General features: G+C 31.1%; 2 protein-coding genes across 7 annotated transcripts in view; one reads left to right on the top strand and one right to left on the bottom strand.

Moving 5' to 3' along the window:
* LOC117173168 (2-methoxy-6-polyprenyl-1,4-benzoquinol methylase, mitochondrial) overlaps positions 1–7,376 on the bottom strand; it is an 11,813-nt gene extending 4,437 nt beyond the window's left edge. Inside the window, exons 1-2 of one of the 2 annotated variants that reach the window (XM_033361585.1) lie at positions 7,345–7,376; positions 6,545–6,743 (exon numbers count right to left, since the gene is read on the bottom strand). In XM_033361585.1, coding sequence (XP_033217476.1) covers positions 6,545–6,722 — 178 coding nt within the window. In that variant the 5' untranslated portion in view covers positions 6,723–6,743; positions 7,345–7,376. Of the gene's footprint in view, positions 1–6,544; positions 6,744–6,845; positions 6,896–7,344 lie in introns of those variants that run through there. The other variant, XM_033361584.1, reaches the window with a different exon arrangement.
* A 105-nt stretch (positions 7,377–7,481) lies between these two features.
* On the top strand, positions 7,482–18,890 carry LOC117173166 (TBC1 domain family member whacked-like). Of its 5 annotated transcripts, none has more exons than XM_033361579.1 (5): positions 7,482–7,696; positions 9,122–9,287; positions 10,712–11,279; positions 12,298–12,567; positions 17,771–18,890. In XM_033361579.1, the coding sequence occupies exons 2-5, from the start codon at positions 9,139–9,141 to the stop codon at positions 17,885–17,887; spliced, it is 1,104 nt and encodes a 367-aa protein (XP_033217470.1). In that variant the 5' UTR covers positions 7,482–7,696; positions 9,122–9,138; the 3' UTR covers positions 17,888–18,890. The 5 variants fall into 5 exon arrangements, with proteins under 5 accessions (XP_033217470.1, XP_033217469.1, XP_033217471.1 ...); XM_033361578.1 differs by having other exon boundaries at positions 7,484–7,818; XM_033361580.1 differs by lacking the exon at positions 7,482–7,696 and adding an exon at positions 7,942–8,043.
* The last annotated feature ends 3,273 nt before the right edge of the window (positions 18,891–22,163 follow it).

The raw sequence follows: 22,163 nt of genomic DNA, 5'->3' as shown, positions 1-22,163 counted from the left end.
AATATATACAAATTGTAATTTAAACTTGTTTCATGCCATTTATAATGATTCTAATACATGGAGACCCATTCTTATCTTTGGATACAAAAATCGCTTAAAATGCTCCATCTAAAAAAAAAATTTTCGGCCTAAAATCGTACAGAACTATTAATTTGGAACTTGAGCTCAATTTTAAAATTTGCATTTTTTTCTAATTATCATGGTTTTTTGAAAATAGTAAACGTTCAAGATGCTTTTAAAAAGTCGATGAAATGTAAAAGTGTGAACCACCTTGACCATATTGACCTTCAGATAAGTTTTCAAGGTGATTCGAAGGTCAAGCTGTTTTCTTTAAAAGAAATCCTTATTTTGAAATTTGGATTTAAAATACGAAAAATGTTAGGTCAAAAATGTTTTATAGATAATTTGACCTTCATATAAATTTTCAAAGTAATTCAAGGTCAATTTTATTTTTCTTCCTACAGAAACCCTATTTTTGTCATCGGATTTTTAGCGCACGGAAAATCGTACGTCAGAAAAGGTACGTTAAAATTTTATATTCTTAACTTGGAAATGTTAAATCTAGAGCACCTGTTTCAGAAGTTAATAAGCTTTTAGAAACCTAACTTTTAGCGTCACCCAGGAACAACGACGTGGACGTAGTAAGTTCTGTTCCCTTTGAAGTGCTTGTTTATCCTGAGTCGTCTTGCTTCTCACAATAACTGTAATTATTTCAATTACCCACGAAGCAACTGCTCGAAATTACCTAAACGTAAACGTCTTTCAAAATTGTCCACGGTTCTAAGCAAACTCTCTTTCGGAATGGCCAAACAAGCCGTTCGATTTCGTTCTATTAGATCTTCTCTCATCGTCGGCTGTTTAGCCAAAGCAACATTTCTCACATATACCCACAAAAAAATGAGTTGATATAAGGCCTGGTTAGCAAAGGGGTCATTCAACTGGACCTCTCCGTCCGATCCACTTGCCATTGTAATGGTTATTCAGAGACGGACAGCTCAATATGTATAACGATCATTATTGGTCAAAAGAAATTCCCACTGATACAGACCTATCGATCATCAAAACTGATGGAGTTTTATGGTATGGTGTGGAATAGTAAATGGTCATTTAACTGGACCCTACTTTTTATGGGAAAGTTGATAGACAATCCTACTGAGAATTGCTAAGAGACCACTTACTTGGACCACTAGAGAATGTTGACTTAGCAACAAGGCTAAGAATATGGTTCCAACAAGATGGTGCTACGCCACACTTCGCACTCATCGTTCGTGAGTTTTCGAATAACCATTACAATGGCAGGTGGATCGGACGGAGAAGTCCAGTTGAATGGCCCGCTTGGTCATCAGACCTTACATTACCTGATTTTTTTGGGGGGGATATGTTAAAAATGTTGTTTTTGCTCAACGGCCGACGACGAGAGAAGATCTGATATAAGGAATTCGAACAGCTTGTGCGGCCATTTCGAGAGAAAGTTTGCTTAGAGCCGTGGGCAATTTTGTAAGGCGTTTACGTTTATGTATTACGGAGGTAATTTCGAACAGTTACTCCATGGATATTTGAAATAATAATTACAGTCATTGTGAGAGCCAAGAGGAGTCATAGAAAACAAGAACCTCACACGTGAGAGGCAAGGGGACTTACGATAAACAAGTACCCCAAAGGAAACGGAACTTACTGCGCTCACGTCGTTGTTCCGGGTAGCGCTAAAAGTTACGGTTTGAAGCGCTTTTTAAACAGGTGCTCTAGATTTAATATTTCCAAGCTAAGAATAAAAAATTTAATATACTATTTCTTACGTACGATTTTCCGCGCACTACGAATCCGCTGCCAAAAATAGGGTTTCTGTAGGCAGAAAAATACAATTTACCTTCAAGGAATTTGAAAATTTATCTGAAGGTCAAGATGGTAGACACTTTTACAAATTTCCCATACAACATTTTTGACGTAATATTTTTCGCTCTTTTCAAATCCAGAATTTAAAATAGGGATTTCCTAAAAAAAATCATCTTGACCTTCAAAACTTATCTGAATGTCAAGATAGTTAAGGTGGTTCACACCTTTATATTTTATCGACATTTTAATAGCATTTTGAACGTTTTAGATTCTAAGAAACCCACGATAATGAGAAAAAGGGCATCTGGCCGTTTTCGGACATTCAAACTTGGTTTTTGACCCTTCCAAGGCCACAAAAGCACATTTCTCTAAAAATATTTTTGACGTGAAATTTTCCGCTCTTTTTAAATCCGCAGTCAAAAATGGGGGTTTCCATTTTTTTTAAACCATCTTAACTTTAAAATTTCAATTTTTGTCTCAACATTTTTTTTTGTAGCTGGAGTATTTTAAGAGATATTTGAATCTATAGATTAAAATGGGTCACCCCGTATATTATGAATGTTACAAGATTAGAATTCTTGTTTTTAAATTGGAATGGTCCGGAAAAAGACAGTCTAAAGAAAAAAGTATTATTTGCTTTAGAAATACAAGTCAAAGACTTAAATGATCCAAATATCTCTAAATACACTGTTTTTTCTTGAATGAGAAACATACATTTTTCCTAATTTTGTCTAAAAACAACATATTTCTTTGCCAAGAAGTGTTTGCGACTTGAAGTGCAGATTCTGCCTGATTTGAAATAGATCCGGTTAAATAATAAAATATAAATAAAATATAAATAATAAAATATAAATAATAAAATATCAACATTTTGAAAAAATGTTGATAACACAATTAAGGAAATAAGTAAAGCCATTGTAATGCTGTTCATCACACACTATTTTTCTAATGATCGAGGAAAACCTTTGATGACCGGAAATTGACGGGCAATTTTTTCCTTGTTTAAAAGTGGCCAAAATGAAATTGCTTTAAGGGTACCCCCCCCCCCCTATTATCAAGGTCGAAAAATCGATTTTTTTTATTATCTTATTCGAACTTATAACTCTTTAAAAATGTTGGTGTCAAAATTCGAAATAATACCTGCTTGAAGAGTCAGAAGGGATTTTGTATGGACCTGGCATAGCTGATTGAAGGTGAGTAGGTGTTATGCACGAAAAATTGCTTCAAAAAACTTAAACGCATTTTTCTCAAAACAGCGTTTTTACGATTGGCGGGAATTGTAAGTCAAAATTATTCAACCGATCGGTCCGAAATTAAACAATGTTTTTCTATACATCAATAGCTTTAACTTAAACTATTATGAAGAAGATTCATATAGATCTTCTTTAATTGTCATTTTGATTTTTAACTGGAAAAAATTGGATTCTTGAAAAATAAAATTCTTAGGTCCGCCATTTTGTATATTTTTGCCCGAAATAAATTATCGTCTCTTATTTCCTAGCCAAACATGTACTCTTTCAAATTCCGTTTCATTTTTTGGTTTTAGACGTTCCAGTCACTTGCAATCATGCCCGCCATAAAAATGATGACTTTCCATTGACGGCAAGAAACATCTATAAAATGTGCATAAAAAAATTATGTCAACATTTTTTCTTGTACTACATGCACGCCAATTTTCAACCTTATCCGAGTCACGTTAGTCGTTAGTCAAATGTCAAAATTGACACCTTTGACAGGTGGCCACCGCTCAACGCATCCACTCAGACCTGGCACGCACTCACTTTTACGTTCCTCGTCATAAGACGAACCTCTCAGGTGAAAATTGGCCTTACCTGTATCACGTTACCATTTACGTTGTGGGCTTACGGTCTATAATAAGGCTTTTTATTTGGAATACTTCATTTAGAATATTTTATTTTTAAAACCATCCATATTCAAGTATTGTTCAATTTTAAACAGTTAAATTTTAAGGGGAACTTCAGGGTGGCAATCATCATATATATATTCTCTTCTTGAAATCCACAGTTTTTCTCATATGATCAATTACGGAAGTCGATGAGCACCAGCAAACTTTTTTACATGAAATTGATTGATTTTGAATCATATAATTAGTAGGAAAAGGAAATTTTTCTGCCTTATAAAGGAAAATACACAGATGCGTTTTATTACATACTAACGGTAAATAGATGCGCGAAAAGCGTGCGTGCATTTTAAAATTGAAATTGAGATTAAAAGTTTAAATTGAATAATTTCATTTTAAATTTTCAAAAATAGGACAATTTCAAACCGTTATAAATTGAGTATTTTAAAATTGAAATTTGGTAAATTGGATAGTTTAAAATCAAAAGAATCTGTAATTGTGTTCTTGATAATTAAACACGTTCAAATTTAAATAATTAAAAATCTAAAACTTTTAAAGCTTCTGAATTTCTAGAATTTCATATTATTACATAAAAAAATTATAGAGTAACGCTAAAACTAATGAGAACAATTTTTCAAAATTTGAAACTATTAAAGCTAATGGATTCAAGTTTGGAGCGGTAAAAATTAAATAATTACAAACTTCATTTAAAAGTTGAAGAATACTTAAATTATAGGGTGGCAGTGCAGAACAAGATAACCAACAAAATAGGAATTTTTCAGGCGAAGGAAAAAACATTCTGTTAAGTCGAAATCACAATTTAAAAATGAGACAGAAGATTACTTCTGAGGTGTCGTGTACAAAATTTTATTAGAAACAGTTATTCATTTTCGAGGAAAAATATGTGTTAGCTGAAAATCTCAAAGTTACATTGATCACAAATTAGAACAGGCTAGACTACGGATTGCGATAAAATATGTAATCGTCAGTTTGAATAAAAAATAAAAACTCCCAAGATATTATATATTGGTGGACATAAACGCGGTTCCAGTGTATATGTGAAAAAGAGAAACTTTTTTCAATAAACGATCATAATTTTTAAAAATATCGTGAAGGGAAGGAAAAGATTATAAAATCATTTTAAAAAATTGGCTATCTAATTATGTACTGCTAACCTTCAATTCGAATATTTAAAATATTCATTGAAAAAATAATAATTGTTAAAATTAAATTATTTTAATCTGAAGTGCAGGATCAAAGATAGAGCATTTTTCATGCACTGGCAGAAATTTCATGTTGCTTTGAGTGGGAAGACAATTAGAAGGCGAAAAGCGCGAGGAAACATAGGAGCTTTCAACGCTGAAAACAATGATCAGTTGGTGCAAATATTTAGTTAGTAAGATATGGTACTGCTGTTTTATTAGTTGCCACAAGAATTCCATTAATTGCAGTGACTATTTAATTAGTACCAGCCACTAAGAAAATGGTTGTTCGAAATAATACAATAGCAGTATCATATCTTACTAAGTAAATGTGTATGGGCCCATGCAAATGGGCGCAACCAACCGTTTTTCTACAATGAATGTGGACAGAATAAATGAGTGGAGGATTATTATATACACATAGTTATAAATGTGGGTGACCACATTTTTAAAAAAAATTGTATGAGCGAATGCATTTTTTTTAATAACTGACAAATATCATAAACAAAAAAAAAGTTAAGACTCGTTAATTGTGTCATTAATTCCGGAAAATATTAAATTTTCACTATTTAGCGAAAAAATATATACAAGAGAAATATGTTAAGCAAAAAATATTACTTTTGACATTCATCAAATGTTTCATTCATCCTGAAAAATAGAAATTTTTACGATTTACTGGAAAAAATATCGTTTAAGCAAATAAGAATTATTTAAGCAGTTTAAAATTCGTTTTTAACTACTTGGACAGTTATCACTTATAGAATAAAAATAATAAATATTGAATAAATTCCAAAAAATACCGACTTCAGCACAAATTTGATATAAAACTGATATTTTGCATTTTTCGGGGTATTTTCCGGACACAATGCAACGGACTTCAGGCGTTAAATACAAAATGTATTGGATAGAAATTAATCCTTAAACATTCTTTATGAAGTGACTAAACTTTAATTAAAAAATTCAATGATAATAACTACTTCTTTTTTCCAGTTTTTCGCAAACCGAACTTTTCCTATTTAAAAGTACATGTTTAATTTCAAAAGCCCGGGGGCACTTATTCCAAAAAATGAAAGAATTGGGGGGGGGGGGGGGGGGGGGGGGGGGGGGGGGGGGGGTCGATTACTAATAATCGAAAATAAAATTTTTTTACCACCTTAATTTCCACTTATGCTGTCAAAAGAAACTGAAATTATTGGAAAAAATGTATTTAGCAACAATTTACAAGCTATAAAATGCGCTAATTATGAAATTCAGAAAATGTCCCGGTATAATATTTCAGATTCTCGGCGTTTTCCCGTGTGGGTGGTCACCCTGATTTTTTGTAAAGATTTCAATTCAAAATGAGTTAGTTTCGAAACGTTCAATCTGAAACTGATGAATTTTAAAATTGCATTCAAACCACAAATAAAGATTTCCTTTTTGAGTTTTTAATTACGAGGCTAGAAGTTATTCAATGAATATTTTTAATTTAAAATGATTATACTGTTGTGAGCTTATACTATTTTGATAATTTTATAATTATTTTTAATCGAAATATTATCTTTGGCTATATTAAATTAAAAAATTTCTTTATCGCCTGCTATATAAATCCAAAGTTTAAGTTTAAATTGAACAATAAATAAATAAAAGTGTGAAAAATTAGCATTACCTCGTTTTGCCTTCTCGCTAGATTTGATGGTTTTGAACCCGAAATGAGTGGTTTCATCTTCATTTCCCAAGTTTGAATTTATTGCTTCAGTTGGACTTCTTGTAGCATTTGTGTTCAGACTTCTTCTGCAAACTTTGCTGCTTTGGAGAAGCCATCGGGTGACTCTCGCATTCATCATATTTTAAGTCAAATTCTTCGTCTTAATGAGAAGAAAATGTCACCCCGAAGGAAAACATTATAAGATTACCAGTAGAAATTAATTTTTATGATTCGAATGATAATTTTTCGTTTATATAATTACATTTTGACAACCAGCGTGGCTGTTGTGTCGTCTGCTGTGAACAGACTGAACCTAACCTGAAAATATTTTCCAACTTAACCTGATACCGAGCACCCCAAACCACTGAAGTTATTTTTTTAATAATTTATTCTTATCGATTTGTAGGGCTGTAGAGGTACTTATAAATTCAGTGAGTTTGCCAAATATTATTACACGAAAAGTATATGAAAAGGATGAAAATACAACAAAATATAATACCTAGATTTGAATTTCCCGCATCTGAGTAAAATGAATAAGAACGATAAGAACTAATTACTATCCACTACTTCACTCCCCCCCCCCCATTGCCCCTCTCTTGGACTTCATTTGCATTAATTTGTGATTATTCAATGTTTTTCCATCCTTTATGCATTTACAGTCTTTACAGTCATAAGTTCTGCTCTGCAATTGTACATTTCGGTATTCTAGTTAAATTCCAAAACTGAAATCGATTTGCGTTCGATAATCGATTTACCGTTACCTGTCACACTTTGCAGTATCCCAGGCAGTCAGGGAAAATTGAGGTTAGAAGCCCCAGTCTTCTTTCTCCAGACTGTTTCAGAGCAGGGATTCTCGCTTCATCCACTGTGATAGATAAGGATAACATGTCGAGTAGTAAACAGTGCCTCTCACCCATGATTGGCCGAAACCTGATTGCTTGTTAATCATTGAGTTTTTGCCTTTTTTGGACGCCCCATAGACACCCATGGACTCTGACAGATGTCAATCGTAAAAAGTAAAAACTCTGGGCGTGAAGCGATTAATAAAAGTGCAAGTTTCATCTGAAACGACAAAATTGCTGTAAGGAAAATTGCAGGGGTGTTGACCGAAAAGTGAGTGGGAAGTGAATAAATGGAAGTTTATATGACAAATTGCGTAAATCGCATAGCAGAAGATTGTGCAGGAGGTCAGGACTTATTCTTCAAAGATTATAATCTTTGCTTAATGGGCGTTTGTGAGTCACTACATATGTTTTTATTACAAATAATTATATATAGGTGCATACACTCCTTGCAAGGTACGACCAGAGACCTCATCTCTGGTACGACGTGTCATAGTTTGCAAAAGCAGACGATTTTGTGGTTTACGGTTGGCCCCTGGGGTATGTCGAGTCTCTGCTGGCTAGGGGGCCAAATTAAAATAACTCAAGAAAAGGTCAAGATTCATCCGTCTATTCGAAGTTTGTGCAATAATTAATCACATTTTAAGTTTTAGGAAGGTGATAAAATGTTTTTATAAATAAAGTTGCCCTGAGTAAAGTAGTGAACTCAAGCTTTTCAATATTTTTAAACAAAATTTTTATTAATTGAGATACTTGCTAAACATCTAAATACATTGTAAAATTCATAAATACTTTTCAATATTTCTTTTAAAATATATAATTTTACAAAACTTTGCAATATTATTACTTTAAAAATAAAAAATATAGTAATAATATATCAATAATTGTCTTATGATTTTATTTATAAACAAGACTTGCAAGTTTATACCATTAGAACATGAATAAACAGCGAAATATGCATTTGCCGAATCAAAAGTGAATATATCTATTTTCATTTTGTTGATAAATTTTTTTGCATTTCATTTATTTAACAGTCTGATTATAATCAGTCAATAATTATAATCAAATTTTGATCACTTACGCCTTAATTAAATAGATTCTTCAACCACATTGATAGATTGTGTCACTTTTTTTTATTTTTGAGAAGGATTTTTTTTTTAAGACTAAAGATTTGGAGATGAAACATGTTATCCATTGTATAATAATTTAGTGTGTCTAGCTTTATATGAATATAGTAAGGCATTGTGACTAGTGGAATTTGAATGACATTTTACAAGGTTATTATTTTCATTATTACGAAAAATCATAAAATTTAAAACCCTGTTAAATTTTATGAACTTACTGTATATTTTAAAGACAAGATGAATGAATATTGTATTATAATTTCAAAAATCTAAATCTTAATAATGATGGTACTGTCTAAAAGAAACGATTATGGCTTATTAAAAAAATGAAAAGCGTATAAAAATAATTTATTTAACATATTAGATTTATGGTTGGATAGTTTTAACTTTTTCTGCAGAACGTTGCATATTTTGATCAATAAATTCAAATTTTTGGCTCAGTTGTTTAATTATTTATCATCTGTATATTTTTGTAATTTTTGTGAAATATCGTTATCTTTTTATAACTATATAATAAAATTTCATAAATAAATTTAAAATGTTTATTTATTGCATTGAATGTCATTTCACAGAGAAGTAAGAAGATGCAATGGCTGCTTCAACCTCGCATAGTATCGAGGAGGATTTGAATGGAGAATCCGAATCGGAAGGCAGTAGCATTTATCAATGTAGTTCAGTCGTGTCTACGGTTCCAGATCGACATGGTTTTTTGGGAGGATCACAATACAGTCCAGAAAGGTAAAAAATTCACATATTTTTCAAGTAAAAGACAGTAAACTAATAACAGAATTTCAGACATCAGTAACTAAGTTACTAGAATTATTTGTAGCGATATAAATCATTGTTAGATCTTTAAAATTCGTCAATGTTGTTGAAGTTACTTAAGCAATGGCATAGTTAGTTGTAGTTACAAAATAGCGACATAAATCTTCACGGTTACTCTCAAAGTAACTTAATTATTTACGTTGCCTTTATATGAATGTAAATCATAAGGTTGGAACTATTTGATTTTGAAAAAAAAAAAATCGAAAAAATTATTTCAGAAAAAACGTACGTTCTTCTTTTTTAATAATATTTTTTTTGTGTTTAATGACAATATTTTGATATAAACCATGTGCTATATTTTTCAGTCAAAATAACAAACAGAATATAATTCTGTTACTATAATTATTTATAATACAATTAAACATATTGTTACATTTGGAAGTTAATTATATAAATTAATTGTAATAGAACATCAATTAATTCTACATTCTTATGCTGATTTATTAACATTGTATGGTTAGAAATCATTTTCTGTGGAAAAATGTTATCATAGAAGTAGAATATTACTCTGAATTTATTAAAAATAATGTTTAAATTAAACAATAAGAGGAATATCGATTATTTTCCATTTTGAAACTAACTTCAATCGTTGCATACAACTTTTGTGTTACCGGAGGACAAGCAAATATAATACAAATTTTATCATTTTAAACAATATTTTTAGTCTATAATAATCGACATGTTTTTGTCAATTTTTTTTTCATAAAACACCTTCAACATATGCTTCGTCTGATAATTGAACCGTGTAATCGGATGACGTTAAATTTTTATACGATATTTTTCGGGCATCGAAGTCGGTTATATTGGGCAAATAAAGACACTTTCCATTTAATAAAATGTTCACAACTTGAAGTACATTCAATAATCTTAAATTATTAATCAATCCAAATGTGGAAATTAAACTCAAAAGTCATGAAATTAATGAACAACTGTTTTTTTACCGGGTGATTCACCCATATATATGGAAAGATAAAGGTAATATATTAAAATTTGAAAGGCATTACATTCGTTAAATTAAATATGGGAAATTGAAAGTAGTTGCAATTTAAGAACAAAATATGCAATAAATATGCAAGTTATCGAAATAGAACTTGAATCAATATTGTATAAAGTAGTCGATTTTATCATTTTGAATTTTTTCTGTCATTTTAACGCCGTAATTTAAAAAAATTAACCCTGTTTAAATTAGAAGACTTTTCCATTTTATGTCCATACATTAAAAACCGGTCGTACCTAATATTGCATTTTAGCAGCCACTTTGGGACATTCAAAGTTGAAATACTTTGAGTCAGATTACTTTGAAAATCTATTTATTTATTTATTTATTTATTTGGCAGAAAGCAGGCAATTCCTCCAGAGGTGATTTTGCGAAGAGAGAGGAAATGGATCCGTATGTTAAATAACTGGAACGTGTTCATGAGCGCGAATTACCGCAAGGTACGAGACAGATGTCGAAAAGGCATTCCACCTTCGGTACGGCTTCGCGCCTGGTTAAATCTTTGTGGAGGTCAATTACTTCTAAACCAAAACCCAAACCTCTACGAGGAGCTGATTGCGAGGCCAGGAGACCCAAAGTATATCGAGGATATAAAAAAGGATCTTCATAGGCAATTTCCCCATCATGAGATGTTCGTCGACAATGCTCCGGGTCAACAGGAACTCTTCCAGGTCCTGAAGGCTTACTCGATTCTCAATAGCAAAGTTGGATATTGCCAGGCTCAAGCTCCAATTGCGGCTTTTCTGCTCATGCATATGCCTGCCGTTCAAGCTTTCTGGTGTTTAGTTGCTGTCTCCGACAAATATCTTTTTGGATATTACAGCCAGGGAATGGAAACCTTGCAGAAAGATGGCGATATTCTATTTGCTTTGCTCAAGAGGGTCTCTCCCGTTGCCTACAAGCATTTGGTACTAAAGACGTTTAATGATTAGAAAAATGGCATAGAAACAGAATAATCCTAAATAACGCTACTGCTACGTAAGCTGCAAATAATACGAAGCGGTTCATCGTATTATTCGGTTGATCAAGTTGATAACAAGCAAACCTAAAACACGTTTTTAAACTAATAAATAATTGAGGAGTTGATCACTCTTAAAATTTGTTGGAAGAAACTTTGTGAAATGTTTGCGAATTCTTTCTTATTTGTGAAATCATTGAAATATTTTAGGATGATTCAAATCTTTGAAAATTTTGTAAAGTCTTTGAAAAATTTGTGAAATGTCAATATCTTCGTGAAAGGTTTTCAAAAAGACGTTTACATTTTTGTGACACTTTTCAAAATATTTGGGAATCTTTGAACTCCTTAAAATTCTTTTGATATCTTTGTCAGGTGTTCGAAAAATTGTTTAAATCTTTGAAATATTTTGAAATCTTTGAAATTCTTGTGAAGCTTATGTAATTTTTGTGAAATGATTGAAATCTTGAAAATATTTTTTTAAATCTTTGAACTTTTTGAAATCTTTCCGCCATCTTTTAGAAGTCATTTAAATCTTAGAAATATTTTTTTAAATCTTTAAAATGTTTGTAATCTTTGTTCAATCTGTTAAAATCCTTCTGAAATCTTCGAAATCTTTGTGAAATGTTTCAAAAATCATTTAAGCCTTTGTAAATCTTAGTGAAATATTTAGAAATCTTATAAATCCTTGTGAAGTTTATGTAATCTTTGTGAAATCGTTAAAATATTTTTTGAAATACTTTGAAATATTTGAGCTCTTTGAAATCCTTTTGAAAATTTCGAAATCAGTGTGAAATCTTTGAAATCTTGAAGGCTCAACTCCTCGACAAGAATATTTTTCGATTCTAACAATTTGTAAATGATTTTGTTTGCCATCAGTAATTCTTAATTTTAAATGCGTGATTGTAAATTAAATTAGAAACATTTTGAATTAATATTGACTAATTTGTTTGAATAATTTGAAATTACAGAAGAAACAGAAGATGGAACCGATTCTCTATATGACTGAGTGGTTTTTGTGCGTCTACACTCGCACTTTACCTTGGGAGAGCATTTTGCGAATGTGGGACATGTTTTTGTGTGAGGGCGTCAAGATTATCTTTAAAGTCGCTCTGGTTTTGTTGAAAGGCTCCTTAGGGCGAACGTCTATCACGAAAAAATGTCCAACGATGTATGAAACGCTTCAAATTCTCAGGAATCCACCACCCGAAATCATGGAAGAGGAGGCTCTAGTTTATCAGGTAAATTAAAAAAAAATTTTTTGCAAGCCTCCTATTGACACCCTTCCAAACCTGGATTACAGGCCGGTTTTGGGACTGATGGTTGACTCCAATCCAGGGTTTCCGAACCGTTTTTTCTCTCCTGTTTCTCGTTCTGTTTTGTCACGTCTGATTTAGCTCTGCACATCCCCCGCAGTTCCTCTGAATCATACAGGTGGCCCGGCTCTGATTCTGGGAAGACTCCAATCCAGAGGTCTTAAATCCAATATCGACTGTATTTTGAAAATAATGCCACTAATGCTACTATCCTCTCTCACTGCATGTGAATGCAACTATTGTTTCAATAGATCTTTATATCGTTCCAACGCACAGTGGGGAAGCAAGATTTGCAGTGAGATTTGTGAATGCCGACTTTTTAATTTGTACATTCTCGTCCTAATTAGAAGGTATTAGTTTCATGTAAAATTTAACTTCGTCCACTTCCTTCAGATCTTCACGTTGTGAGACCCCCCGAGTCAGAATGTATGTATGTTTGTATCACTGTCTTAAGGCATACAAAGAAAGGACGAGTTTGTTGTTAACCACCCTTTTTGGGCCAACCGTTCTAGATTTACTCGTTGGAAATGCTTTTTAAAAAATAAAAAGTTCTACTTTCCAGGAAAACTATAAGAGATATGAAAAAAATTTTAAGAACCAAAATTGTTCGTCTCAAAAAGATGAACAAATTTTCTTGGGGCAATTGTTTTTATAAGGAAAATATTTTTCGTTTTAAATTGGGAAATTAAATAAGAAGCGCTAAGAAATGTTTTTCTCGACCTGCATTTTTATAATTATCAAAAAAGCAACAAAAAATTTTGAAATTGTAAAAATTTAGGAGCACACAAACGTTTCTGACAAGGAAGGAACTCGAGGTGTCCCTCGCCGATTTGATTTTCCCTGATATATGTTGTAGTACTCGAAAACTAAGCAACACGTATTTTTTTTATCCGTGGACAAATACTTTAAAGGGGTGAAACAGCCCCTCAAAGATAGGGGCATCAAGTGTCGATTGTGTAGTGTTGTATATAAAAATTAAATTTATTTCAATTAAACCTACAGGAAAAGTTTCCTCGCGATGAAAGATGAATAGACTGATTTACTCAAAAAATAAAAAAATAAAGGGGTTAAATCAGCCCTACATATATTTAAAGTTTTGCTAAAAATGTTTAAAATCACAGGAAAAAATTTGAAAAAAATATATTTTGCACTTGAGAGAAAAATAAAGTTGACGTGTATCGCCCAATAAATTAAAAAACAATTAAGAGGGGTGGCCACCCCTAAAACTTTTTCTTTTGTGTCTATGCTCATATATACTTTCCGTATACAAAGAAAATTATGAAGATAGTTTTATAACGAAGGAAGTAAAATAGAGTATCCAACATAAATAAAAAAATTAAGCGGGGTTAAACACCCCTCAATTATGTATAAATTTGTAAAATAAGTCTAAAATCGATAAAAAAATCCGAACAAAATACGTGTTGCACGCAAAAAAAGGACGAACTTATTTATATATTTTTAAGAAAAAAAGAGCATTAAAGAGGACAACTGCCTCTAAACTATTTCTTCACAAAAAAAAAATCATAAAAATAATTAAAAAGCATGCATAGTCTATAGACAAAAATAATACGTTCAGGTGAAATTTACAATATTCTGAATTCTTGAGAGTATATCGAAGATGTATTCTTCGAACTTTGAACAATAATGATATTCTTCAAAAAAGTGTTTAAAACACAATGATTTCTTACCCCACAAACATCGAATTATACAGCGATATTCGTACATACTAATATGCCACAACGTGTTTTACAAGAATCACCGAAGCTAAAGTCCATCGGATTTTCGAATTCACCTGGTTTTTCTGCAATTTATCCGCTTTTGTACCATGCATATTTTAAAAGATTAATGTATCATGGTGAGCTTAACTGCGATTATGCACCGAAGGCTAAAGCTTAATAATGTTATTCCTGATATGTACATCAAAATAAGAGAATCGGAAAAGTGACGGGCACAATTTTTTCAAACTCTAAACCCAAATACATAGGCTAAAGGTTGAATTTTTTCCGTTGTTCCTGTTGGAATAATATTAAAATTTAAATTAAAAAACACCTTGTTATGTGACTAGATAAAATTTATCACAGAATGTATAATAATAGAATAGCTTACAACAAATAATGAGACCTATCTGTAAAAATATTAAATAAAGATGATGTTATATAATTTGATAAAATTGTAAATTTTAAAATTATTCCAATAGGGTTGACATGAAAGATTCAATATTCGTTGTCAGTAATTCTATTATCGCATACCTTAAAATTAAAGAAACTTTGAAAATAATGCGCACAAGGTTTAATTATAAAGGTTAATAATGTGAAACCATTTAGGGGTAGTTACTGTCTTCGATGCTCTCTTCTTATTAAAAATACATAAATAACTTCATCCTATTTCTTGTGTCTAACACGTATTTTCTTGGGATTTTTTTGCTCGAGGTTAAACATATTTTGCAATTCTATGTATAATTAGGAAATATGACAACTTTATTTTTGTCTCAAGTGCAATATATATATTTCCTATTAATTTAGTAATTTTCAACGTATTTGAAAATACGTAGAGGTGGTTTTCTCCAGCGTAATCTTTTTGTTTATATTGGGTGGTCTCTATTTTACTTCCTTCTTTATAAAACTATCGTCCTAATTGCATTTGCGTATAAAAAGTATATATTATCATATACACAAAATAAAAAGTTTTAGGGGTGGCCACCCTCATTAATCAAAAAGAACATTTTTTATGCGAAACAATTCAACTTTACTTTTGTCTTAAGTGCAATATATATTTTTTTCAAAAATCTCTCTGTGAATTTAAACTTTTTTAGCACAAATTTAAATATATGTAGGGGTGGTTTACGCCCTTCATTTTTTTTGTCTTTTTTGAGTAAATCACGTTATTCATCTTTCATCACAAGGAAACTTTTCCAGTAGGTTTGATCGAAATAAATTTAATTTTTATACACAAAATTACACAATCGCTTACTTTTTCGAGTACTACAGCATATATCAGGGAGAATCAAACCGGCGAGGGAAACCTGGAGTAACCTTCCCTTCCCAGTGGGCACACAAGTCCTAAATTTGTCCTATATACGTCTTTCCTCGGACGTCTTAAGGACGTCATAAGGATCTTTTAAAGATATGAAAAGATTCAAATGATGTCTTAAAGACGTCAAATCATATGACATAGAGGTACATTCTAAGAACGTCTTTAGGACGTCCCGGTGCCCACTGGGTTGTTAGTGTTCCTTATTTAATTTCCTTAATAGTGGAAAATGTTATTAAACAAAAAATTCTTTGTTTGAGGATAAACTATGCAAGATACGGAAAAAAAATAATTGAAAAAAATTGTTCACTCAAAAAGATCTAAAAATGTGTTGTTAATTATTTGTTAATAGGACGCATACTTTTTGTTTTAATTGTAAAAAATAAGATTCAAAATTAAAGGAATTAAAATTTTGAATAACCCATATACGATACGAAAAAAATTAATAGACAAAAGTTCTTTGTTCAAAAAGATTTATAAATTTTTTATGAGTAATTTATTGAAAGGATGCGTAGCTTTGTTTTAACCGTAAAAAATAATGTTATAAAAATTAAAAGGTTTGGAAAAAGGGCACAAGATACGAAAAAAATGAATAGGCAAAAGTTGTTCACCAACAAAATTTGACAAATTTGTTATAAATATTTGTTGATAAGACGCTTAGTTTTTGTCTTAACCGTAAAAAATGACATTGCAAATAAACAAATTAAAATTTTGGAAAAAAGCACAAGGTACAATAAAATGTGTAATAACAAAATTATTTGTCTAAATTAGATATGAAAACTAGCATTTTCCCTTTTTTTTCTTACAAGACACATGATGAAAATGTGTTCTTTAAAGCTGAAGAAGCCTCTACGAAAGTAAATTCATTATTCTATGGGCGCACGCAAACATGCGAGCAATGAGCATGTGTCCGCGCAGTTGGCAGATTTTTTTTATTTAAAAAAGTTGAAACTTAAAAAAAAATCACATTTTGTTGAATTTACTTATATTTATCTAGAACATCATAAGATCAGTAAAGACACTCCTTATAAATAATATAGAACTGGTTACAGTATTTAAACCAATTTCCTAATTTTTTATTAACAAACGAATACATTAAAGTATTTTAGTGCTACATCAAGATAAAAAATATTTGGAAACTTTATTTTTCAATTTTTGCAATCTCATCATTGAAGGTATTAGATTTGTGTCAAATTTCACACACCCCTCTCCTCCCCTCTCGATTTTGTCAAATGTTTACGTATTGAGATCCTCTGAATTCGAAAAACAGGTTTTTACGAATGTGTCTATATGTATGTTTGTCTGTTTATGAACACGATTACTTTCGAAAAAATTAATCTATTAGAATGGCCTTTGGTACACGCTTTAGGTGTCGAAAACTGAAGGTCAAGTTCATTAGCCAGCCATTGTGGATAAAAATTCAAAAAGTGAACGCATTTGAATATTTTTGAGACCACTTTTTTCGAAATTCAAACATCTAAAAATTTGTTATTATTCACTATTTGATTATTGTTTATTTTTAGCATTTTATCCCTTAGTTTTTATACAAATATTTAGTAATAGACAATTTGAATACTTACCATCACTTTTTAAACAATGTAATCATTGAAGCAATTAATTATTGTTTATTCACCAAATTTCTCAAAATTGAGCCAGATTTGTCCAATTTTTTCTCAAGCCGTATCTTATGCTACTTTTTGTTGAATAATTACATAAATTTGATAAATTTCTTCTAATGTTGAACATATCTCTATTTGTTTAAACAATTTTTATTTATTTGTTCAAGTAGTTTATTTTTCGATAACTATAAAAAAATGAAATAAAATAGAAAACGTACTATTATTTTTCTGACTGTATAGTGTGTAAAAAGAATATATGAACAATTTTTTTATTGTTTATACAAATATAATTTATTTAAACAATTATTTTTCCAAAAATATGTTAAAAATCGTATTTTCTGAATTAAACATAATACCCTAATCGACCCGAGGCCTGCGTGTATTTTATAAGTTTAATAATGAAAAAATGTAAACCACATTTTTGCTACTATTTTCCAAAAGTTGTAGCATTAAGCCTCAATTGAAGTTACTTTCCACAGATTCTAAAACTGAATATAACCGAAGAAGATTTCAAGTACGAGCATGAGAAGCAAATTCTCAAGTGGAAGGCGAAAGATCGGAAACCCGCTTCCGTAAACAAATGGACTGATTTATAAAACGATAGTAACTAAGAGCCAAAGTTGTCACACAAAATTGTGCCTTCGTTCAATGTCGCCTTTGTGTGATCGACGAATTTCAAAGATAGTCAATTGGTGATTTCCAGAGCATCGATTAGTCGAGAAAAAAGACGTTTATTTGATCTGATGAAAAATTCTGGATTCTTTTGCATAATCGTAAAATTAATAAGTAAACTGAAGTAGGTCATTTTAAATAAATTTACGAACTAGTTTGTTTGTTGTTAAACAAACTTTATAAAAATCTGTTATCACATAGTCGATAAGATTTAGGCTCGATGAATTTTTTATACCAGAATTATAGAAGACAAAAGTTGTTTCCTAAAACGACTTTGATTTTCAAGAAATGTTTTTTTAAGAAAAAAATAACGAGAAGTATGTTTAAAACAAAAAAGAAAGGTTATTAAAGCTGTTCTTTTAATCAATGTGAAACGCAATAACCTTGGCACTTTTACTGCCGTTATTTTCCTAGGGAAATATATTCGTCTTTTTATTTATGGTAATGCAAACACGCATTATATGAGTCTGTTTTTTTTGTATCTAGCATATAGCAGTGTAATCTGAATATCAACGTTTATATTTATCATCTAAATACGCACTTCTATCAATCTTCATGTACAAATTAGCTCGTATGCATAATGTATTTTTAGAAAAAGTGGTCACCGAATGAACTTGATATTTGACTGGAGTATCCGACGATGAAGTTTACTGAACTTAAGTTTCATTATAGGAAATTTGTAGAGGCAGAAGTATTCACATCATTTTAATTTTTCATGTAAGCATTCCGAATATTTCTTGTGAGTCGCGGCTAATATGACGTCTCCACTCGTAACTAACTTATTCAAGGTTCGAACATGCATTGGAATACGATGCGAAAAATGCGTGCGGCCGTCGCTAACTACAATGCAAAATCTTTAATAAAACTAAGAGATTGTAAAAAATATATATCTAGTTATAATGTTTAATAAAAGTTGAATACCAATAACTGGAAATGTTATATTATTTTAGTAACAATTGAAAAATCGAAAGAAGTCCTTTATTTTTTTAAAACGATTATAGACTGATTCCATTTCAAGACATGCAAAATTTGATAACCCATCTAGGTAATGGCAAAGTCTTGCTCTATTTGGCATAACCACCAACATCTCAATTTTCAGAATCAGACTCAGAATCAGTTTCAAATCAGGATAATAAACTTTTATTGCATATATGGTTTTGCTGAGTTAATACTTGATTTCCAATAAAAATGGACAAAACCATTGATTATAGAGCAAAAAAGGGAGGTAATTAATATTTCTGTTCAGAACCATTTTCCACGTTTTTTATTGGATTGATTTCTGCATATTGTTTTTATTTTTCTGAATCTAAATCCTTGTTTATATTTAGAACTGTACAGGAAAACGTATGTAATAAGGAACATTCTTAACCTTATTTTAATTTGTTTTATTGATAGTATTTATTGAAATTGTTTATTTAGAAGGTTCTTATTTTAATTTTTGAAAATGAGATAATAACTCATTTATGGTTCATGATGCACTTAATATTTTTATTTGATGAAAGATTTGATGGTTCAATATACACAGATAGCACAAGAAATTCGGTGAAGATTTCCTGAAACTGGCAATGCAAAGTTCAAAAAAGTCCATTGGAAGGTAAGGCAAGTTTCGTTCAACCAAGAAAATGTTCGCTTGTCAGGGAATATTGCACGTTAATGTTCAGGACAGTTTCGAACATTTTTAACTTAAATCGATGTACAGTAATATTCATTGGCATCTACGGCTCCGCAATGTTTTTTTTTGCTCTCCTCTAATATACCTGGATACATACATACCATGATTATTTTCTATATTTACAAAAAAATACCAAGTTTGAAAAAAGATTAATATATTAAAATTTTTTTTTTATTTTTAATTATTTTTATAAATATTGTAAATAACCCCACAATATCTAATGCGCCACCGTAGGTGCCATAGAATACTACTGCGCATCGAATTGAGTTAAATAAATCTTCCAAACTATCCTGAACATTACCGTGCAATATTGATCTTATTTTCAGCGTTTTTCGTTGATTCACGCATTTTTTATTGTATTTCAGATTATAACGATCGCATCACACGTTGTAATAAATTTTAAGATTAGGTAGACATTTTTAAACAATTTGTTGTTACATAATTTTAGTAGAGGACACGCATAGGTCCTTCCTGCATATTTAGATTAGTTTTGACAAAAACACTACTTAAGCTTTTTCGACTACATCTCCACTACTTTTGGACCAACGGCTTTAATTTATAAAATTGATTTTTTTTTTTTAACTCAACCCTTAACTCTTTGAAAGAAATTTATGACAAGATACATATTTTATAGTTTTAAGCTTACATATTAAACTTCTAGTTCATATTGAGAAAATATGTTGAAAAAAAAATATATATAGATTGAAGGTTGGTACGGTAGAAATACCTAAGTGACAAGAAAAGTGTTTACAAGAGGATGTTTACAAGAAAAACAAAATGTTCTCAAAAATCGAATTTTTATTTTTAAAAAAGAGAAAGTATTTTCAAGTGTTTAAGGAGCTCTATTGACAAAACTTCTGGGATATAAAGTTGTGCCTATAGACTTTTTCCGTTCATCTATATTTTTTGAGAAAATAAACAACAAAAATGGTGACTATTTTTTAAAATACCGGATTTTCCAACAAAAATCTTCACATTTTTCTCGTTTTCTGATAGACGATAATAAGGGCCCTTTTGATATAGCGATCCAACAATTAGATTTAATTTTTCTATTTTGTATGAAAAAAAAGTATTAACGACGTATTTTTATACGCGTTTTAATCATAAATCAACATTAACATTAAGGTTTATGATGTAAGTTGATTGTCACAATGTTGCCAGTTATTATATTGGAAAAGGTTACCGAAAAAATATTCTTGGATCCGAAGAAATGCATTTTTTTAGCCAAAAACACAAATTGCTTAGTTGTACTCAATATAGTCTGAAAGCAGCAAACTCGCACATTGATTTAAAAAAAAATCATTTCTTTGGGCGCCATTTCTGTGAAACAAAGAAATATTTCTTGGCCTCGCAGCTTACCGATAGAAGTCTTAGAATATTAATGGAAGATTATCAGGCTCTGAGAAGCTTCCGAGAAATTCTCTGCAGGCACTCAGGTAGATATTTTTAATGGTCCAGGTAGCTCGTTTAAATGGCCTGAAGTCTTTAAAATGTCCTTTCCATAATTAAAATAAGAATACGATCATAAATAACCAGCAGATAGGCTGAAATTGAAACAAGAATTCGATCATAAATAACAAGCAGATAGGCTGTCTCAATACCCGGTAATAAGCGTTTAATTAAGAAAAATTAAGAATTTGTATTCCTACACTGAAAAAAAATGTCTTTCGAATTTTGCATGAAAACTAAGTTTACTGAAAACGCAGTAGATTCGTGTTACTTTTTTGACTCAAATTCTATCAAATGTCGTATGGCAACCTTCAATGCCAGCATAGTAAAGGCGGAATAGGAACTGAAGACCTGAAGTTCGTTTCCGAGTCATATTAAGATTATTAAGAAAGCCCCTCACTACGCTGCCCAAAAACTCTAAGCGATGGCCCGCCAATGCCGAATTAAGGAAACCCGTGGCCCAGGGCTTCAAATGTTTTGTGGCCCCCTTTACAAAAGACAATTCGAGTGCCTTAGTTTTCATAATATTAAATTTAAAACTTTTGATATCATTTTAAAAGCACATTTTCATATAATTTAAAATGTCCAAATTAAACAAACTTTAAATTGACCGAAAACTGTTTTTTAGGATACGGCCCCCTCAAAGGCTCATCGTCAATGTCTTCCCCCAGGATAAAAAAAAATTGACAATTTTTTTCGGAGGACTCCGATTCTTGAATTTTTGTTATTAAGGGGGGGGGGGGGTCCAAGAAAAGGCAGTTTTTTGCTATCTTTCTCCGATGACCGCTGCGGGAATATATTATAGATTATGGATATTCCGGAAAGTATTTTTTTATTATTACACCATTAAGCCGTTTCCCTTTCGGGGTAGGCGTGACTCACTCGGTAGGTGAAAGGAGTAGTGTGTGGAAGGGATAAAGATTTTTCAGATTGATCCAGAATTCTCACGTTCGTTCCGCAACACTGCTCCGACCCACGTTGCTGACCAATCTCTCTAGCAATCACCCCAAGCGAAGAACCTCACGAAGTCGTTATGTAAGGTTCCCCACTTGGGTCCATTAGTGGCCAAGGTCTTTTGT

The sequence above is a fragment of the Belonocnema kinseyi genome, chromosome 5 (genome assembly GCF_010883055.1).
Source record: "Belonocnema kinseyi isolate 2016_QV_RU_SX_M_011 chromosome 5, B_treatae_v1, whole genome shotgun sequence".
NCBI classification, from domain to species: domain Eukaryota; kingdom Metazoa; phylum Arthropoda; class Insecta; order Hymenoptera; family Cynipidae; genus Belonocnema; species Belonocnema kinseyi.
This window is presented reverse-complemented; position numbering and strand designations above follow the sequence as displayed.